Source organism: Lepidochelys olivacea (genome assembly GCF_965140295.1).
Source record: "Lepidochelys olivacea isolate rLepOli2 genome assembly, chromosome: 23".
NCBI lineage: Eukaryota > Metazoa > Chordata > Testudines > Cheloniidae > Lepidochelys > Lepidochelys olivacea.
In genome coordinates, this window is record NC_140433.1 from 5026146 (window position 1) to 5044146 (window position 18001).

Here is an 18001-nt window from a genome sequence, read left to right on the forward strand (position 1 = left end):
GAGCAGGGCAGGATCAGTTTAGGATAGGAAGTGAAGGAGAATCTGTTCTCTTATTGAAACTGCAGTTGGAATCATCCAAGCTGGACTCTGCCCCACATCTCAGATTTGATACTGACTCATGGGTGGGTGGGGGTAGGGAACGGGACGTGCCCTGGGAACTTCAGCGAGCGCAAGGTCTTGGGTTTAGGTCTGTCTGCCTGCCTGTGCCTCCAGCCGTTCAGCACCCCCTAGTGCCCAAGGCATCACTTCCTGAGCTTTCCTGGCCTCCTCCCAACCAAGCCCGGACCCTGCTCAGGCCCTGGTGCAGGGCAGCTGCTGCAGGCCACCTGCATAGCGTGGGTTTGTCTCCTGTGTGTGGCTCTGCTCATGTGGGCATTTCACACATGCGAGCCTTTCCCAGGGAAAGCATTCTGTGCCTACTTCCAAAGAGGTCAAGCTCTGGAAGGGTCATTTGCTAACAGCGGGGATTTGGTTTGCGTGGAGCCAGGAAACTGGCCTAGAGGAGCCTGATCCAGAGCTGCAGAGAGGATGGGAAGGGCCTGGACTAGATGAGCCCTTTGTGGTGATGTGCAGCAGGGCGAAGGGGAGCCCAGGCAGACGGGCTGTTAATCGGAACTGGCCTGGGGTGTGAAAGACGGGCCATCTGTCTAGATGAGCCTGATGATCTGAGCTGGTGGGGAGGGGGGAGATACTGGACATCCAAGATTTGCAATATTAAAACGTATGTGACAGATTCCTCTGCGCTGCTCGCTCCTCCGCATGGGCCCCCCTGTCAGAGCCCCCCCTCTTCCCTGGAGATCTAATATTTGCCTTCCTGCGGCCTTGGAGAGGCCCCCACGACTTGGCTTCCAGGCCCAAGAGCGACTCGCTGGGGTTTGCATGGTTGGCGAAGCGAGAGACCAAGCTGATGCTCCCCAGCACAGGCACAGGATCAGCTCAGCGGGATGCCGCTTGCGGGGCAGAGAAGCTTCCCCCTAGGGGTGGGTGAGCAGTGATAACATCACCACCCCCCTCCTCCAAACCTGCCCCAGAGACCGCACCATTAGCAGCTTCCAGGAGCCCACTGCAATAGGAACAGCTCGGTCTGCATCTATCTCCCCTGGCTGACGTTCCCCTGTCCCTGTGTCCCTGCCGTGCACCCACCCCCAGCTGGGACCGGAGCCTGGTCCCCAGTGCCAGGGCTTGTTTGAAACCAGTGTGGGCTGATGGGTGGGAGCTGTATAACAGGACCCAATCCTGACCTGGGGGTGTGGGGCTGGACAGTAATGAATGGGCTTTCACCTGCCTCTGGATCCGGATAGCCCACAAGTGGCTGATGTTAGCCCCTGCCAGGGCTTCCAGCGTTGCAGTGGAGAGGGAGGATGAGCCTGATTGACCCCTTCTGTGGCCCTGAGCAGAGCTCCATTGTGGAAGGGGGAGGGGGTGGGGTGAAAGGGGTTGCAGGGGCAGCTGTTGGGAGAGACATTGGCATGGGCACAGTCTCTCGAAAGGAGAAGGGGATGTGTGCGTGGGGGGGAATCTCTTTGCCCTATTGTGACTCTACTCAGCTGGTGCCAGCACGGTGCCCTCACGCACCGGGAAGAGCAGGTAGGTGCTGAGACCCCTGCCTCCCACCCCACCACAAAGTAGGGAGCAGTGGGGGGCCCAGCCTTCCCAAAGAAGAGTGGGAATGGATCTCCAGCAGACAGCTCTTGTGGAGGTGGGTGTGGGCCCGGGGTCAGGGGTGGTGGAGGGCTCTGGTGGCGGTGTCCCGAGGGCCCTCAACTGCCTTAATTTGGCCTTGGGTGTCTCGGACATGGACTCTCATGTTGTCACGTAGGGGCTGAGATCTGCTGGGCCCCTTGAGGCGATGGCCCCTAGATGTGTGTGTCTGGGAGGGAGGTTCTCGGCTGTTTGCGGCAGGGGCAGTCTCTGTTCTGTGTTTGTACAGCCCCTAGCACAATGGGGCACAGTCCAGGACTGGGGCTCCTAGGCACTACCATAATACACCTAATAGCAATAAAAATGTACAGCTCCCTAGCACAAAAGGGTCCTGATGTACGTCTGGAGTGCTTAGCCATTACTGTAATACACCAAATAGCAGTGAAAAAATCTCTAGCCCTTAGCACAGGGGTGGGCAATCTATAGCCCATGGGCCGGATCTGGCCTGTGAGCTGCTTTAAGCTTGCCTCACTCCGGCGCTCCACCAAGGGTGCTGGGTTCGGGGGGGGCCCGCACCACACGGCTTGGCCCCGCTCCAGTGCTCCAGCTGGGGCACTGGGTCTTGGGGGGGCATGCACTACTTAGCCCCACTCCAGCTAGGGCGCTGGGTCAGGGGGCGGGGGTCCACACCATGCGTCTCGGCCCTGCTTCAGCACTCCAGCTGGGGCGGGGGGGCGGGGGAGCGCACCACACGGCTCGGCCCTGCTCCGGTGTTCCAGCTGGGGTGTTGGGTTTGGAGTTGCACCATGTGGCTCCCAGAAGCTGCATCATAGCCCCCCTCCAGCTCCTACGCACTCCAGTGGCCCCCTTCGGCACTCCAATGGGAGCTGCAGGGGCAGTGCCTGCAGATGGGGCAGCATGCAAAGCCGCCTGGCTGTGCCTCCACGTAGGAGCCGGAGAAGGGACATGCCACTGCTTCCGGGAGATGCTTGAGATAGGCGCTGCTCAGACCCTGCACCCCTGAGCCTCTCCCCAACCCCCTGCCCCAGCCCTGATCCCCCTCCTGCCCTCCGAACCTCTTGGTCCCATTCCAGAGCCTGCACCCCCAACCAGAGCCCTCACCCTCTCCCACACCTCAACCCCAATTCTGTGAGCATTCATGGCCCTCCATACAATTTCTATTCCCAGATGTGGCCCTCAGGCTGAAAAGTTTGCCCACCCCTTCCTTAGCACAATGGGCTCCTGGTCCATGAGGTGCTACCGTAATACACCTAATAATAATGGGGAGCTGACTTGGTGCTTGTGCCTTCACGCCATGCACAAGACTGTTTCCCCTGGGATTGGCTGGGAGGGTGGGGAAGATGTGAACTTCCTAAAGGCTTGGCTGTGCCTAGAGCTCAGGGGCAGGTGTCTCTTAAGGCCCTGATTTCCAGAGGGGCCGAGCCCCCCAAAGCTAATAGGAGCTGCAGGCTCACTGGGCCAAAGGTTTCCCTCCCCCCATGCTGGGCTGAGGAGCTCTGTAAGGTTTATTTATATGGCTGGATTGTTTGATTGTTTTTAAGTAGGTTGAATGTTGCTTTCAGCAGCGGCTGCCAGGAAACTTCCCGGACGGTACACAAGTACACCCACCCATGTCTCGTATTTATTTCCAAGAAGCAAAACTTCCTCGGAAAAGAGGAGGAACTGGTTTTGAACCAGCCAACCTGGGGGCAGAGGCTGGGACTAACGGAAACACTTCCGCCCCCTAAGTCTCCAGCAAAGATGCCCCGATTCCTGTTATGTTCCTCCTAATGTTTATTTAATTGGGATGCTCCTTTTTCTAAATATGGGAGTGCTCCCCAAGTCGGGTAAGGAGCAGGGAACAACAGGGAGGCCTGTGGGGCAAGACTTGAGAGGCATCAGCAGAACTGTGTGGGGAGAGATCAGGGCTGGACTGGCAGGGGGACAGAGGAGCAGCAATAGAGCTGGGCAGGAGGAGGCCAGGGGGCTGCGGGTTGGGATTGAGGGGCACTGGAAGAGCCGCCCTGTGGCGGGCATGGGCTCGTGGCGGGCATGGGCTCTTGGCGGCCAGCTGCTTTGTGACTGCAGCCTGGGGCCTCTTCCCGCTGCTGTTTGCGTTGGCGGTGGCTGGGGGGTGGGGCTGCCGGGGGAAGCACCTGCAGAACCTGCCCAGAACAAAGCCCCTCTCATCCCGCACTCAAACCGGCCTAGGCCTGGCTGCATACAGGGCAGGAAAGCCCAGCCTGTCCTCAATCCACTTTGAGGCTCCCAAGAGGGTGCGGCCGGGTCTGCTCTTCGCGATGGAAACAGGGCGGGGCTGGGGCTGTAAGGCCCTGAGAGCCCCTGCCAGAACTCCCAGCCATGCTGCAAGCCATCTGCTCAAGAACCACACATTGCACACCCATGAACATGCTTTGTACATGCATTGCATGCGCATGGACACACCTTGCACCCACATGAACATGCTTTCCACACCTTGCACACGCACAAACATGCATTGCACCCACCCGCCCCGCACACAGAGGCAACATCTGTACATGCTTGACCGCATGCACGCCCCCGCCATGTACGCCAGCAGGATAGGGTGCCCGCACGCAGGGACATGAGCTGGGGCAGCGCCCCCGCCCGCTGGGGCCTGCAGCAGGGTGCCGGGATGGCTGGGTCAGAATGCTGCCCAACCTGTTGGGCTCCTTCTCCCCAGGGCAGGGAGGGTGGTGCAGGGCCAGGGCAGGAAGATGACTCTGTGCTCAGCTTCCCCTTGCCCAGGGGCAGCTGGTGCTCTGGCTCTGCATGGCCAAGTCTCCATTACTCCTCTTAGCACTGGCTGGGAGCCCTCTCCTTCCCGTACCCCTCCCCTCCTTCCTGCTGCCAGTGACATTAGCTAATAATCCCCAGGGCACAATTAAGGAGTGAGTTCTACTCCTCCCCCGCCTTCCCAGTGCCATACTCAGGAGCGGATAGGGACAAATCAGCCCTTTCTGGTCTGACTCTTCTGTACTTAGATGGGCAGCTCTTCGGGGCAGGAACCGGCTTTGCTGGCGCTCCTACGGATACTTGAATAAAGCTAAAAGCAGTAAGAATGGACAGCCCCAGCATGACGGGTTCCTGGGGCATGGTCTAGTGAGCTGGGACTCAGGCAACCTGGGTTCTATCCCCAGCTCTGCTCCTGCCCTGCTGGGTGAGTCACTTCCCTGCTCTGTGCCTCAGTTTCTCCATCTGTAAAATAGGGATAATGATGCTGACACCTGGCTTTGAGATGGCTGGCTGGCAAGTGCTACAGAAGAGCCAGGGAGTGACTGGTTGTGGGCAGCTTTGTGCCAATGCCATTCATTCTGCAAATCATAGAATAGAATACCAGGGTTAGAAGGGACCTCAGGAGGTCATCTAGTCCAACCCCCTGCTCAAAGGAGGACCAAGCCCCAATTTTTGGCCCAGATCCCTAATTGGCCCCCTCTAGGATTGAACTCACAACCCTGGGTTTAGCAGGCCACTGAGCTATCCCTCCCTGCTAATATTTGGCTGCCCTAGACTGGAATAGCAGATTTGCTTCTGTTCGCCCCAAAGGGGAGCTGACACACAGCAGGGGCCAGAGCTGCGTAAAGACCAGGAAGACTGAAAGAGGTGTCGGTCCACATCCGGATTGGGCTGACCCGGGAGTTCGTCCTCCTCCCCGTGGCCTCAGACCCAGCTCGTGTCCAGCAGCCGGCCTGTTCCACCTCTGGCAATGTTTGAATCTGGTGGTTTTCAGACACATCTGCTCTAGGAATTACTGTGGGGATGTTCTCTGGCCTTGGGATCTATGAAAATCCTCCTGATGCGGAGCCTGAGCGAAAGTCTCTGGGATGGGGTGAAGAGGTAACTTCCCTGCTAGACAGGTTATTCATTCATTGCCCACCAGGGGGCACCTTCCTCTGCAACAGCTGGTGCCAGGGCACTGAAGGAGACAGGATACCCGGGTAGATGGGCCTTTGGGCTAATCCCCACTTCCTTCCCCTTAGACTTCTAGCTCAGCAGGGCTCAGGCTGGGAACATCTCCCAGGCTTCTCTGCTCTGTCCCCTCCCAGGCCTAGGCAGTCACGGCTCCTGCCCCCAGGTCTCTGTGGGTGGGGGAGCTCCCAGCCCCTCCGGCACGGGTGGCAGGATGTTTGTCTAAGGCAGGCCATGCGGAGACGACAGCAGCAGCGAGTGGCTCTTCTGAGCCCTGGAGGGGGGAGGAGAGATTCTGTGTCCAGCTCCCTTTGTCTCCCTGCCACCTTCCTGGGGAAAGGGGGAGGGGGCATGGGGACCCACAGACAAAGGTCCCCGATGGGGAAGCTTGCTCCCAAAGTGGTCACGTTAGAACTTCTTCCAGGGTCCTGGATGTGTTGACAAGTGCCATGTACAATGTGCAACCCCAAGACTATACATGTTTGTGCAAACGTGCCCCTGCGCAAGCGTGTGCCAACGTGTGTACAAACACACACTGCACACAGGAGCAAACACATCTGCAAACATGCCCGGCACCCCTCCATATGCAAACACACCCGGGCAAACTTGCCACTCTGCATGCATGCACGAGCAAATGCGCACGAGCAAACGTCACTGCACGCATGCACAAACAAACACGCAGGGGCACCCATGCAGTTGCCAATGGGCAACTCTGCCGGCATCTCCCATGCAGACTTGCCGCTCCCGCAGGCCTGCATGGGCCAACACACACTTGCAAGCAAGCTGAGATATCACAGGTGGCCTGGAGCAGATCAGAGAATCTGGCCTCTTGTCTCTCTCATTCTCACACCTAGCACTGGGCGCTGCCTTGTCCCCCCACTGACGTGACGGCCTGGGAGCCTTCTCCTCTGCTGCCCCTATCCCCTGCAAGAGCCTCCTTGGACTCGCTTGGCTGCAGCCTTCCCCCCCTTCCAGGGATGCCCGGGAGTGGCAGAAGGGTGCCGGCAGGACCCCAAACCACGGGCAGAGGGATCAGGCTCCCTGGTGCCAGCAGGGGGCGCTCTCCCCAGCGTGTGGGGGGGGGGGATGACCGCAGAGGGGAGAGAGGGGTCCCAAGGCTGAGTGGCGGGTGGTCCCTGCTCTCTCTGGGGCACCAACGGGGTGGGATGTGGGGGGGAATCCCAGCAGAAGGGGGAACACAGGAGAAGGAATGGTCCGCTGCCCCCCCAGCGCCTTGTTTAGTGGGGGAGACGACTCCAGCTACCCATGTAGACAGACGGGGCGGGGGGCGCGCTGCCCCCCATCTGCTTCCAGTGCGGGACAGCAGGAGAAGTGCGGGGGGGCTGGGGCGCCCTGCCGCGCTCTCCCGGGGCGGGGTGTGGCGAGAGCTGGCGGGGGGGTTTGGAGGGGGGGGGGGAGAGTCGTCTGACTTCATCCCCGGAGCTCGCCATTGGCCCCGCGGCCCGTCACTCACAGCACTTCCTCCTCAGTCCCGGCCGGCCGTAAAGTTTGGGGGGAAGAAAAAGAAAGCGGCGGCGGAGGAGAGCGAGAGGCGCCGGCCGGGTCCCCGTGCGCCCCCGGCCGTGCCAGGACCAGTGCGCCCCGGCCGTGCGCCCCCGGCCGTGCCAGGACCCGTGCGCCCCGGCCGCGCGCCCCCCCTGGCCAGCTCTCGTGCGCCGCGCCCCTCCGGGATGCGCTGCCCGCTTCGGATGTGACAGCCAGACCCGGACGCCTGGGTTCGGGGTGCAGGGGCGGGGGAGTCTGTGCGTCTCTCCGGGGGCCCCCATGGCCTCCCCACCGGCCTGCGCCGGTCCCCCGGCCCTCCCCTCTTCCCCCGGGACCCCGGGAGGCTGCCTGGCAGCCCCGGAGCCCGCGCCGGTGGCGCCTGGGTCCTGCGCTGCTTGCCAGGGGGTCTCTTTCCACCTCCAGATCGGGCTGACCCGGGAGTTCGTCCTGCTCCCCGCGGCCTCGGACCTGGCTCATGTCAAGCAGCTGGCCTGCTCCATCGTGGACCAGAAGGTAAAGGGGGGATGGGGCGGGTGTGGGGCGGTCTGGGGGTCAGGCGCTGCCCGGAGGGACCAGCTAACTCCGGGCCCAAGAAGCGAGAGAGGCTCTGTCTCTGTCTGTCTGTGTGTAATTGTGTCTAGATCGTCCTGTGTGTGTGTTTGTGTATCTAAATTGGCGTGTGTGAGAGACCATGTGCGATTGTATGTTGTGTGTATGATTGTGGTGTGTGACTGCGATTGCGTGGTGTGTGACTGATTGTGTGTTGTATGAGTGTGTATCTTTACTGTTGTGAGTGTGTGACTGCGATTGTGTATTGTGTGTGATTGTGGTGTGTGACTGTGATTGCATGTTGTGCGATTGTGTGTTGTATGATTGTGTATCTGTATTGTGAGTGTGTGACTGTGTGTTGTGTGTATGACTGTGCTGTGTGACTGTGTGATTGTGATTGTGTATCTGTACTGTTATGAGTGTGTGACTGCAATTGCACATTGTGTGTATGATTGTGGTGTGTGTGTGTGTGTGACTGTGCGATTCTGTGTTGTGTGTATGATTGTGGTGCATGTGGCAAGAGTGTTTGCATGACTGTGTCTGTGCATCAAGACTTAATGTGTGTGCCTGGAATTGCGTGTGTCCACATGGGTGTGTGTCTGGGAGCCTGTGAGCTGGGCTGCCTGTATCAGCTGCGTGGGGTGGGAAGGTTTAACTGCAGTTGTGGTGTTTTGATGCTATACTGTGCATGGTGGAGGGACAGGCGGGCCTGGGATGGGGGTCGATGGGGAAGGAAGTGGGGTGCAGAGGGGATGTGGGAAGCTGTGTGGGGGTAGATAGGGTAATGAAGCCAGGCGGAGGGTCTGGGAGGCAGCCAGCTGGGGCCAGACTCTGGGTTGGGGTTGGGGGCTGGGTCCCATCTCCGCCCGACTCCCCCCATGGGGGCGGGGATTTCATTTGGTTGGAAACTGCAACTTTTGCGGTTTAAGCTCCGAGTCTGGTGCTCCTCATCCTCCCCCAGGTAAAGGGGTTCTTCTGCCCCCACTCCCCGAAACAGCAGGACTTCCACCAACGAGTGGAAACTCTACCCGTGACTCTTTGCCTGACGGGAAAGGGATGAGGTTTTCCAGCTCCCAGAGGCCCAGCTGGGTTCACGGAGGCCCATGGGATGGGGCAGATCAGAGGGGACCCCTCCATCCTTGTCGTGGGGCATGACAGGGAAGGAGCTGTGGGGCCAGGGTCTGGTCTGGGTGCTGGGAGGTCTGGGAGTTCAGGGCTGGGTATCTGTGCTGGGAGTTTGGGTCTGGGTGATGAAGATTCTGCAGTGTGTGTTTCAGGGACTCCCTTGATCACTTGATTCCCAGTAAGGAGCTCCAGGACTGACCTCCCCGCATATATCCCCCCCTCCCTCCCCCACGCTGGTGTCCTTCTCCTGGGGTCTTGGGGCACAGGCTATGGAGACCTAAAGGGAAGGGGAGCAGAGGGATGCATCACAAACCTGTTTCATGCCCCCCTGCCCCAGTCCAAACTCCGTGCTGTTGGGGCTACCTTTCCAGTTGGATCTGCCGTCCCTGCACAGGAGCCGCCAGGGCTGGGAAGCAGGGGTGACCCCAACGGCTGGGGTTGTGACCCTCCCCCCTGCCCCCCGCTGGCTGGGGAAAGGGCCCCTTCTCCCTCTGCTGGATCTCCTAGCTGGAGAGCCTGAGCAAGGAGAGCCTGATCTCCAGAGCCTGGGCAAGGAGCGACTTTGCAGCTGGCTCGGACGCCATGAGTCAGAACCGATCCAGATCACTAGCCCTCAAGCTTGGCCCAGATTGGTTAATCCCCAAGGCCTTGGACACAGTAGCTTCTGGCGGGGGGGTGGGAACAGATGATGCCATAGCATCAGAGAGCCCTTTTGTGGGGCTTAGGGAGGTATCCCTCTGGGGGTGTAGTGCATTCATTGTGGCGGGGTGGACAGGAAGGGCGTTGTGGATGTGAGGCATGCAAGGAGGGGAAGGCGCTAACTGTAGGGGCCACGTGGGGGAGCCGGCCAAAGGGTAAACAGGGGCCGCTCTTGGATGAGAGACCTCAGAGATGCTGCAGGCAAAGACGTTGTGGTCAAGTGGAAAGGGCACAGGATTGGGAGCCAGGACTCCTGCATTCTAGCCCCAGCTGTGGGAGGGGAGTGGAGGCTAGTGGTTGGGCAGGGCCTGGATGTCAGGACTCCTGGGTTCTGCCCCCCAGCTCTGAGGTTTAATGTGGCCTTGCATTCAGCACAGGAGACTGTAAGGCCTTGGGCAAGTCATGTCCTCTCTCTCTGCTCTCCTTGTACTCTACTGGGCATTGAGATCCGTGGGTGTGCAGTGCCATTGAAGAGTTGTGTTACTACCTGTAGGGGGTACTCTTCCCCTCGGATGCAGTATTGGGGCATTGCCTGGGGGCCCCAGGCAGGGATCAGCCCCAGCCTGGTGCTAGGGGTAGGGTGCTGCTGGAGGTGCTGGCCGCTATAGGAAATGCAAAAGGCCATGATTGCTTGTGGTTACTAAAGCTCCCACAGCTGCTTTTCACAAGGGAAGGCCTCTTAGCTCAGGTCTCCTGGCTAAATTCCAGTCTGGGTAGTTGGTAATTGTCTTCCACTTCCTTAAATTCCTGTCTGTAGTTTCAGGTTGGCTCATGCTTCACTTCCTCCGTTCTGAACCGTAGAAAGTTTGTCTGGCTGTGAAAGAGCTGCTGCGCCTCACCCCAGAGGTGGCTGCATTTCAGTGCCCAGTGTTTAGATTTTGCTTGGTGCTTTGTGGATCCTCCAGGGCCCCGTAGAAATATGAGCCTGCTGATTAGCAGGCCTTGCCCTGATCTTGATCTAGCCTTGAATAGAGGGGCCAGTCCCTGATGCCTGTGCTGGCCGGGAGAAGAGCTCCCTCCCTTCGGGTTTATTGCCTGCTGTTATGTGCCTGCTTCCTGCAGATCAGTAACAGTTTTGGCAGCAGCTGGGAGAAGGGAAAGCGTGACTCCGGGATTAACCCTTAGCTGGCCAGTCCAGGAGGAGGAGAAAAAGGCCGGGTTTGACCATCCCGGCTCTTTGGGGATGCCCTAGAACGAGCCAGCTGGCCTCGTAACTGGGGTGTGTGTGATTATTCCCACTTCCCCTGTTGTGGGCTCACGCTGCCTCAATGCTCCCCCCCCCCAAGTCTTCTCTTCTGGTGGGTCTACAAGGGGAGCAGAATGGGGCATCAGAGTCACTCCCCCTCCCAGGAGACACCTCTTACCCCAAAGACCTGCCTCCCTAGCTGGAAATCCGTTCCCTGCCTCCAGAGACAGAGGAGCGAGGGAGGGAGACAGGCTGCTACCCCAGGCCTGCACTGGGATGTGGTATTGTAGCGGGGCTGGGATCCACCCCCTGCAACCCGTGGAAGGCCCTGAGGGGAGGTGGAGAGCGGATTCACCGGGCTGCAGCTGCTTTTGTCTCTTATGGCGCTGCCATGCTCCACCCCAGAGGGGGCTGCATTTCGGGGCTTGGAGGAGCAGCCCCCGTAGCTTGGTAGGGACAAGGCACGAACTGTGCACACATACCGTGTCATCCCCCCTCCCCGATCAGTTGTCCGCATTTTGGAGCAGGGACTGTCTTTCTGTTCTGTGCCAAGCGCTGCACAGAGACAGTGAGGGCGGGGGCTGTGGCTGGGCTCCTAGGCACGACCTCAATAAACACTAATAGCAATAAAAACATACAGCGCCTGGCGCAATGAGGTCCTGGTCCAGGAGTGGGGTGCCTAGGTACTACCGTAATACAACTAATAGTTATACAATACAGAGTAATACAGCCACTCTCACAATTGGGTCCTAGTGTGTGACTGGGTGCTGCCATAACACACCTAATAATTAGGATCACCTTGGCATTGGCTGATCTACCACAGGCTGCGTCCCATGGAGGCGGGGGGTACTGAACCAGGGTAGAAAGAAGAGCTCCTGTGGGCCTCCAAGGGACCAGACACCTTGTGGGGAGTAAGGCCCCACTGGCCTCATCTCCAGCTTTGAATCTGTAGCTAACTGCGGTGGACTTTGAATTCCTGGGATGTTATCAGGGACCGGGCCCTGCCCATGGAAAATGCTGTGGCCCAGCGTGCCTGTGCATGGCTGCCCTCCGCTGGGCGGTGTCAGAACCGCTCAGTCGTGTGTCATAGCCTCGCTGCTCATGGAGATTCTCCGGTGGTGCTGGGCTTTCCGGGAAAGAGGCCTGGGTTCTGTCCTTGCTGCTGTCGTGAGGTTCGGCGGCCAAAGTCTTGGGAGGCTATGGGTTTTGTACGTTACATGAGACAGCAGGAATGGGAGTGAAGTGTCATCACAGGTGAGGGCCGGAGGGTCTTTCAGGCTGCTAGATTTTAACCCTTTTGTGCTGGAAAATATGATCTAAAAATCCAGATCCAGATCCAGGTGAAGTGTCTTTTTAAAACAGTAACACTCAAAACCATTTCCTCCCCCCCCCCCTTTTTTTTTTTTTATAAATCCTGTTTGGACAAATATCAAACCTTAGATTTTAGGTCTCAAAAGAAGCCAACTGTCCCCAGGAATAGTAAATTATTATTATTGAAGAGAATGTGGTAGCCCGTAGAGATGTCTAGTTTCTCTCCATTGTGGCAGGTGCTGTACAAACATGGCAAAACCAGCAAGTCTCTGCCCTGGAGAGCTTGCAGTGTAAAAGACTCGACCGACTAGCAGGGTGAGACCTAATTAATATAGCTTCTAAGTGGTTACTATAGTATTAATGTAGCTAAATAATTAGTAGAACTGCTCATTATCTTCTCTTTTGCCCACACTTCACCCAGAAACGATTCCAAATAAATTTACGATTCTCACCATTGTATTGCAAACCTTGTGAGACTTTGAGTTTGTTTCCCTCCCCCTACAAGTCCCCAGCTGCAGGAGTCAGGTTATGACCTTCGGATCTCTGCTTAAATTTCTTTTTGTTTTTAAAATGTAAGTTCTTGTGGTTGTGGACAAAAGCTTGAAAATATGGGCCCTGAGATTCTATGATACCAGAAGGCAAATAAATAACCTCAGTTCTATTATTTAAAACAAAAACTCATGATTCTTGGGGCCTCTCTTTTATACAGTGTGTATATAGGACACTTTATCCCTGTGCTCTATCTATCTATTTATCTATCTATCTACATGCAAACACCCCCCACCCCTATTTTGTATCCATCCCTCTGTCCTAATCCGGCCCTCGTTACCACAGTACTGCACTCCTCGCAAATATTTAATGCATGTATTTCTGTAAATACCTCTGCTTCTGGGGTGGAAGGAATGCAGCCCTCTGAGTGCCATGGAGACGCTGCCCAGTCATGTGGGGTGGGGAAGTGAAGAACTCCCTTACTGCTACAGTGGGGAGTCAGGCTGGACAACTGTCCCGGCCCCCCAGCGGATTAGGAGCCCGGTCCGGCTCTCGGTCTCTTTGACAGCCACAAGTGGGTGGGACAATTGGTTTACGGGGTGTTCAGCTGGTCAACTCCCCCTGATTCACTGAGGCCTCCTACCGAGCCACCAGCCGCTTCCTGCAACCTGGGATCTTTGGGCAGCTCATGGCTGCACGGAGCAAAACTGCAGTGTTCACCACTGACCCTGTGGTTGTGGCCGGGTCACGTCCCACCCCACGGCTGGAGCCACAGCTGGGCGGAGTGGGTGGGGGAGGCGCTGTAATTAGCCCCCCCGCAGCTGCTGCCTCCCTCTCTCCCTGCACCAGGGAAGCAGCTGCTCCCCTTGGCCCGTGTGCTCCGAAACACCCATCCACAGGGTTAATCTCCTGTGTGAGAATCGAGACGGGCAGCCCTGGTGTTGGGATCCAATGATACGTGGCGGTACCAGAGCTGGGGTCTTCTTGCACAACAGGCCTGGGAAGGAAAGCTAGGCCCCGGGGGCACGCTTTGAACTTGGCGTCCTGGTCGGTGGGAGTTACCCTGAGCAGGCAAAAGGGCTCTGGGAGCCAGGATTCCTGGGTTCTATCCCCAGCTCTGGCAGGGGAGCGGGGTTCAGGGGTTAGAGCGGGGGGGGGCTGGGACTCCTGGGTTTCATCCCAGCTCTGGCAGGGGAGCGGGGTTCAGGGGTTAGAGCGGGGGGGGGCTGGGACTCCTGGGTTCTTTTCCCTGCTCTGCTTCTGACTCACTCAGCATCCTTGGATGAGGGACTTGGCCTCTACTGGGCCTCAGTTTCCCCCTGTGTGACGGCTCCACACAGCCTGTTGCTGCACCGTGGCTGCTGGAGGAGCCTGGCCCCTCAGAGGGGGAACGGGGGGGGCAGGGAGTGCAGTGTCGGCACCTGCACCAGCCCTTCACTGAACTCTCTGGGCCCCGGGCCAAGAGCCCTGCTTCTAACCACGTCCTGACAACAGGCAGCCGGCTGCAGCCGCAGAGCTGCGGCACGAGCCCTTTCCCAGAGGTCCCTCGTGGGCTCCCTGCCTCCCCGCTGCCTCCCCCCTGCCCAGAACCGACCAGGCCTTGGCCCTGTTCAACCCAGCTTGAGCTGCAGCTTCCCCAGCCCTGACCCCAGCCCCTCCCCCTGCTTGGCTCCAGCTCTGTGGGGCAGCCTTCCCTTCCTGTCTTTGATGGTCCCCAGCCCGGTGGTATCTGAGCACTTCACGCCCTTTGGTGTATTTATCCTCATAAGCCCTGCCTGTAAGGCAGGGTGGTGCTGTTCTCCCCCAGTCCCCCATTATAGATGGGGAAACTGAGGCACATAGGAGCTAAGTGACTTGTCCAAGGTTGCACAGAGGAGCCTGTTGCAGAGCTGGGAACTGAACCCTGGTCTCTTGAGTCGCTGCCCAGCTCCTTCCCCACCTGGCCCTTTGTGTCTTTAGTCATGCCACTCCCCAAGCCCAGGGCACATCACGGTTACCCCCGCCCCATCCCAGTCCTGTGGCCCCTCCTTCACGTCCCAAGAGTCCCCGTGTCCTGCTTGACAATACCCTGCCCCCACTTGCCCGCACCTGGGCACGTGGCCTCATCCTGAGGATGTCTGGGAGGGTAAGATGTTGAGGGAAGGGTTGTCTGTCTCCCTTCCCTCCTTCCATCCGCAGTACTGTGGCTGTCCTCGTGTCCATCCTTCTGTCCATCTGTCCTCCTGTCCCTCCTTCTCTCCACTGCTTGTCTGTCCATTTGTCCTCCTCTCCATCCTTCCGTCCACTGTCTCTGTCCATCTGTCCTCCTATCCAGCCTCCAGTCCATGGTCTGTCCATCTGTCCTTTGATCCATTCACTCTCTTATCTAACCATCTGTTGTTCTATCTATCCTTCCAGCTACTGTCTGCCCATCCATCCAGCCGCCTGCAATATCCTAGCTGTCCTTCTATTCCTCCTTCCATCCACTGTGTCTGTCTGTCCATCTGTTCTTCAATCCATCCTTCTACCCATCCGCTGTCTGTCTGTCTCTCCATTTTATCCTTCTCTCTGCCCTTCAATCTCCCTCTCTGCCCATCCGCCCACGCTGGGGCTGGCTATCTCAGCCCAGATCGGTCTGTCTCTCAGCCTCCTGGACTCAAAGAGAGGAACCCGCTTTCCTGACTTGCTTGTCGCTGCAGCAGGCCCGGTTCTGACCGTGCCAGCCTTGGGGATGTGCGCTGAGCTCTCCGGACAGCTCCCCTGCTAGCTGCTCTCTAGGCCCTGCGTGAGGGGTTTTATTGTCGCTTGGCTCTTCCTGAGAACAAGATGGGCGGTTGCGGCGGGGGGTCTCTGCAGAATCGCCATGGTGGGGTTTTGGGTTCTCTGCAAAAGCTGAAGCAGGGGTGGTTTGAGCCGGGGTACCAGCCTCTCTGTGCCCGCCCTGGACTGGGAAGTTGGGTTCAGAGAGCCGGCCCCGTGTGTCTGTGTGTGGGGGGGTGTTGGAGAGGGAAAAGGTGGCTCCCCTGAGCTGAGCTTGCAAGCTGGCTGATCAGGGTGCATCTGTGGGTGTGTGAGGTGACTCCTCCTCCTGGCGCTGGTGGAGTGGAACGGGCTGGGCCCTGCTTGGGCAGGAGGAAGGAAGGAAGAGGCCGGAGATCAACTGGAACCAGATCGCTCCTCGCTGGGGCCAGCTCAGAGCCAAAAATAACCCCACGGATTTGCATAAGCAGCTGGAGGGAGAGCGCGGCAGCCCCTGTGTCCAGGCTGCCCTTTGTGGGCTCTGCCATCAGATGTGGGGGGGCGGGAGGGGGGCGCCCTTCCAGCTGACAGTGGGGGAGCCAGAGCACCCAGTTCCGCTGTACCGGTGGGGAAACTGAGGCATGGGGGAACTGAAGAGAATTGCCCAGGGAGTCTGTCTGCAGCAGAGCAGGGCCCTGCAGGCCACTGATGGGATAACACGCCCCCACCTAGCAGGCGGCACCAGGCACCCGTGCATCAGACCCTCATCCCCTCCTGGCTGGAGGAAGCCATCGGGGCAGCTGTGGGGCCTTTGGCCCGGGATCTTTTCTGTCTCCCCCAGGGAGCCCAAGCTGCCAGAGACCCTTAAACACCCCATGTGCCAGCCCTGTCTCCTGGCACCAGCACTGCCTTGGGGATGGATCTGGGTGGGGAGCTCTCGGAGCAGAGGAGGGGATGCACTAATGGGTCACGGGCCCTGTCTTTCCTCCCCAGCTCCTCCCCATGGGTGGGACCCCCAGAGTCCAGGCTGGGCTCAGCAGCCATGGAAGGTACTGAGGGCAGCTAGAAGTTCGCAATAATGCAACCACTGCTCCCCACCAGCCACCGCAACTTCTGTGAGATTGGGCTTAGAGTGAGGGAGTGGGGGGCAGCGCTGGGAACCAGGACTCCTGGGTTCTGTCCCCAGCGCTGGGAGGGGAGTGGGATCTAGTGGTTAGAGCAGGGGGACTGGGAGCCAGGACTCCTGGGTTCTGTCCCCAGCTCTGGGAGGGGAGTGGGGTCTAGTGGTTAGAGCAGGGGGCTGGGAACCAGGACTCCTGGGTTCTGTCCCAGCTCTGGGAGGGGAGTGGGGTCCAATGGTTGGATGGGGGGCAGGGCTGGGAGTCAGGGCTGGGTTCTATTCTGAGCTCTGTCATTGATTCGCTGTTTGATCTTGGGTGGCTCACTTGCCACCTCTGTGCTTTGGCTGTTGAATGCAGGCCTGGCTGCTCCCTGGCCCTACCCCTCTCTGGCTCAGTAGTGGGTGGGATGGGGTGGGCTATATATGCCCCCATGTAGAGGCGCACCGGCTCGGGGTGTTCCCTGCCAGCCAACAGGGAGCCGTCTTCTGCTGGATATTGGGTCTGGTAAGCTGTGGGAAGGGATCAGAAGTACATAAGAACGGCCATCCTGGGTCAGACCAAAGCTCTATCTAGCCTGGTGTCCTGTCTTCCGACAGTGGCCAACGCCAGGTGTCTCAGAGGGAACGAACAGAACAGGTCATCATCAAGTGATCCATCCCTTGTCATCCAGTTCCAGCTTCTATTAGATTTAGGGACACCCAGAGCATGGAGTTGCATCCTTAACCATCTTGGCCAATAGCCATGGAGGGACCTGTTCTTCAGGAACTGATCTAATTCTTTTTGAATGCTGCTATACTTTTGGCCTTCACAACATCCCCTGGCAAGAAGTTCCACAGGTTGATGGTGCGTTGTGTGACGAAGCACTTCCTTTTGTTTGTTTTAAACCTGCTGCCTATTGATTTCATCGGGTGACCCCTCCCTGGCTCTTGTTCCCTGAAGTGGTAAATAACACGTCCCTAGTCATTTTCTTCACGCCATTCATTATTTTATAGACCTCAGTCATATCCCCCTTAGTCGTCTCTTTCCCAAGCTGACCAGTCCCAGTCTTATTAATCTCTCCTCGTGTGGAAGCTGTTCCATACACTTCATCATTTTTGTTGCCTATCTCTGTACCTTTTCCAATCATCTCTCTTTTTTGAGATGGGACGACCAGAACTGCATGTAGTATTCAAGGAGTGGGCATACCGTGGCTTTCTATAGGGGCGTTATAATGTTCTCTGCCTTATTATCTATCCCTTTCCTAATGGTTCCTAACATTCTGTTCGCTTTCTTGAACTGTCCTGCTTGCTAAGCTGGTCTTTTCAGAGAACTATCCATGATGACTCCAAGATCTCTTTCTTGAGTGGTAACAGCTGATTTAGACCCCCTCATTTTGTATGTAAAGTTGGGATTATGTGCATTATATGCATTAATTTGCATTTATCAACATTGAATTTCATCTGCCATTTTCTTGCCTGGTCACCCAGTTTGGTGAGATCCCTCTGTACCTCTTTGCGGTCTGCTGTGGACTTAGCTATCTTGAGTAATTTTGTACTGTCTGGAAACTTTGCCACCTCACTGATCAGCCATTTTACCAGATCATTTAGGAATATGTTGAACAGCACAGCCCAGTACAGATCCTAGGGGGACCCTGCTATTTACCGCTCTCCATTGTGAAAACTGACTGTTTATTCCTACCCTTTATTTCCTGTCTTTTAGCCAGTTACTGATTCATGAGTGGCTCTTCCCT

The 18001-nt window shown here is 57.7% G+C and overlaps 1 protein-coding gene across 1 annotated transcript in view; it reads left to right on the plus strand.

Moving 5' to 3' along the window:
* Nucleotides 1-7053: 7053 nt before the first annotated feature.
* PRKD2 (protein kinase D2) overlaps nt 7054-18001 on the plus strand; it is a 32089-nt gene continuing 21141 nt past the window's right edge. Inside the window, exon 1 of the mRNA XM_084612268.1 lies at nt 7054-7587. Within this exon, the coding sequence (XP_084468394.1) occupies nt 7354-7587 (234 nt within the window). The 5' untranslated portion in view covers nt 7054-7353. The remainder of the gene's footprint in view (nt 7588-18001) is intronic.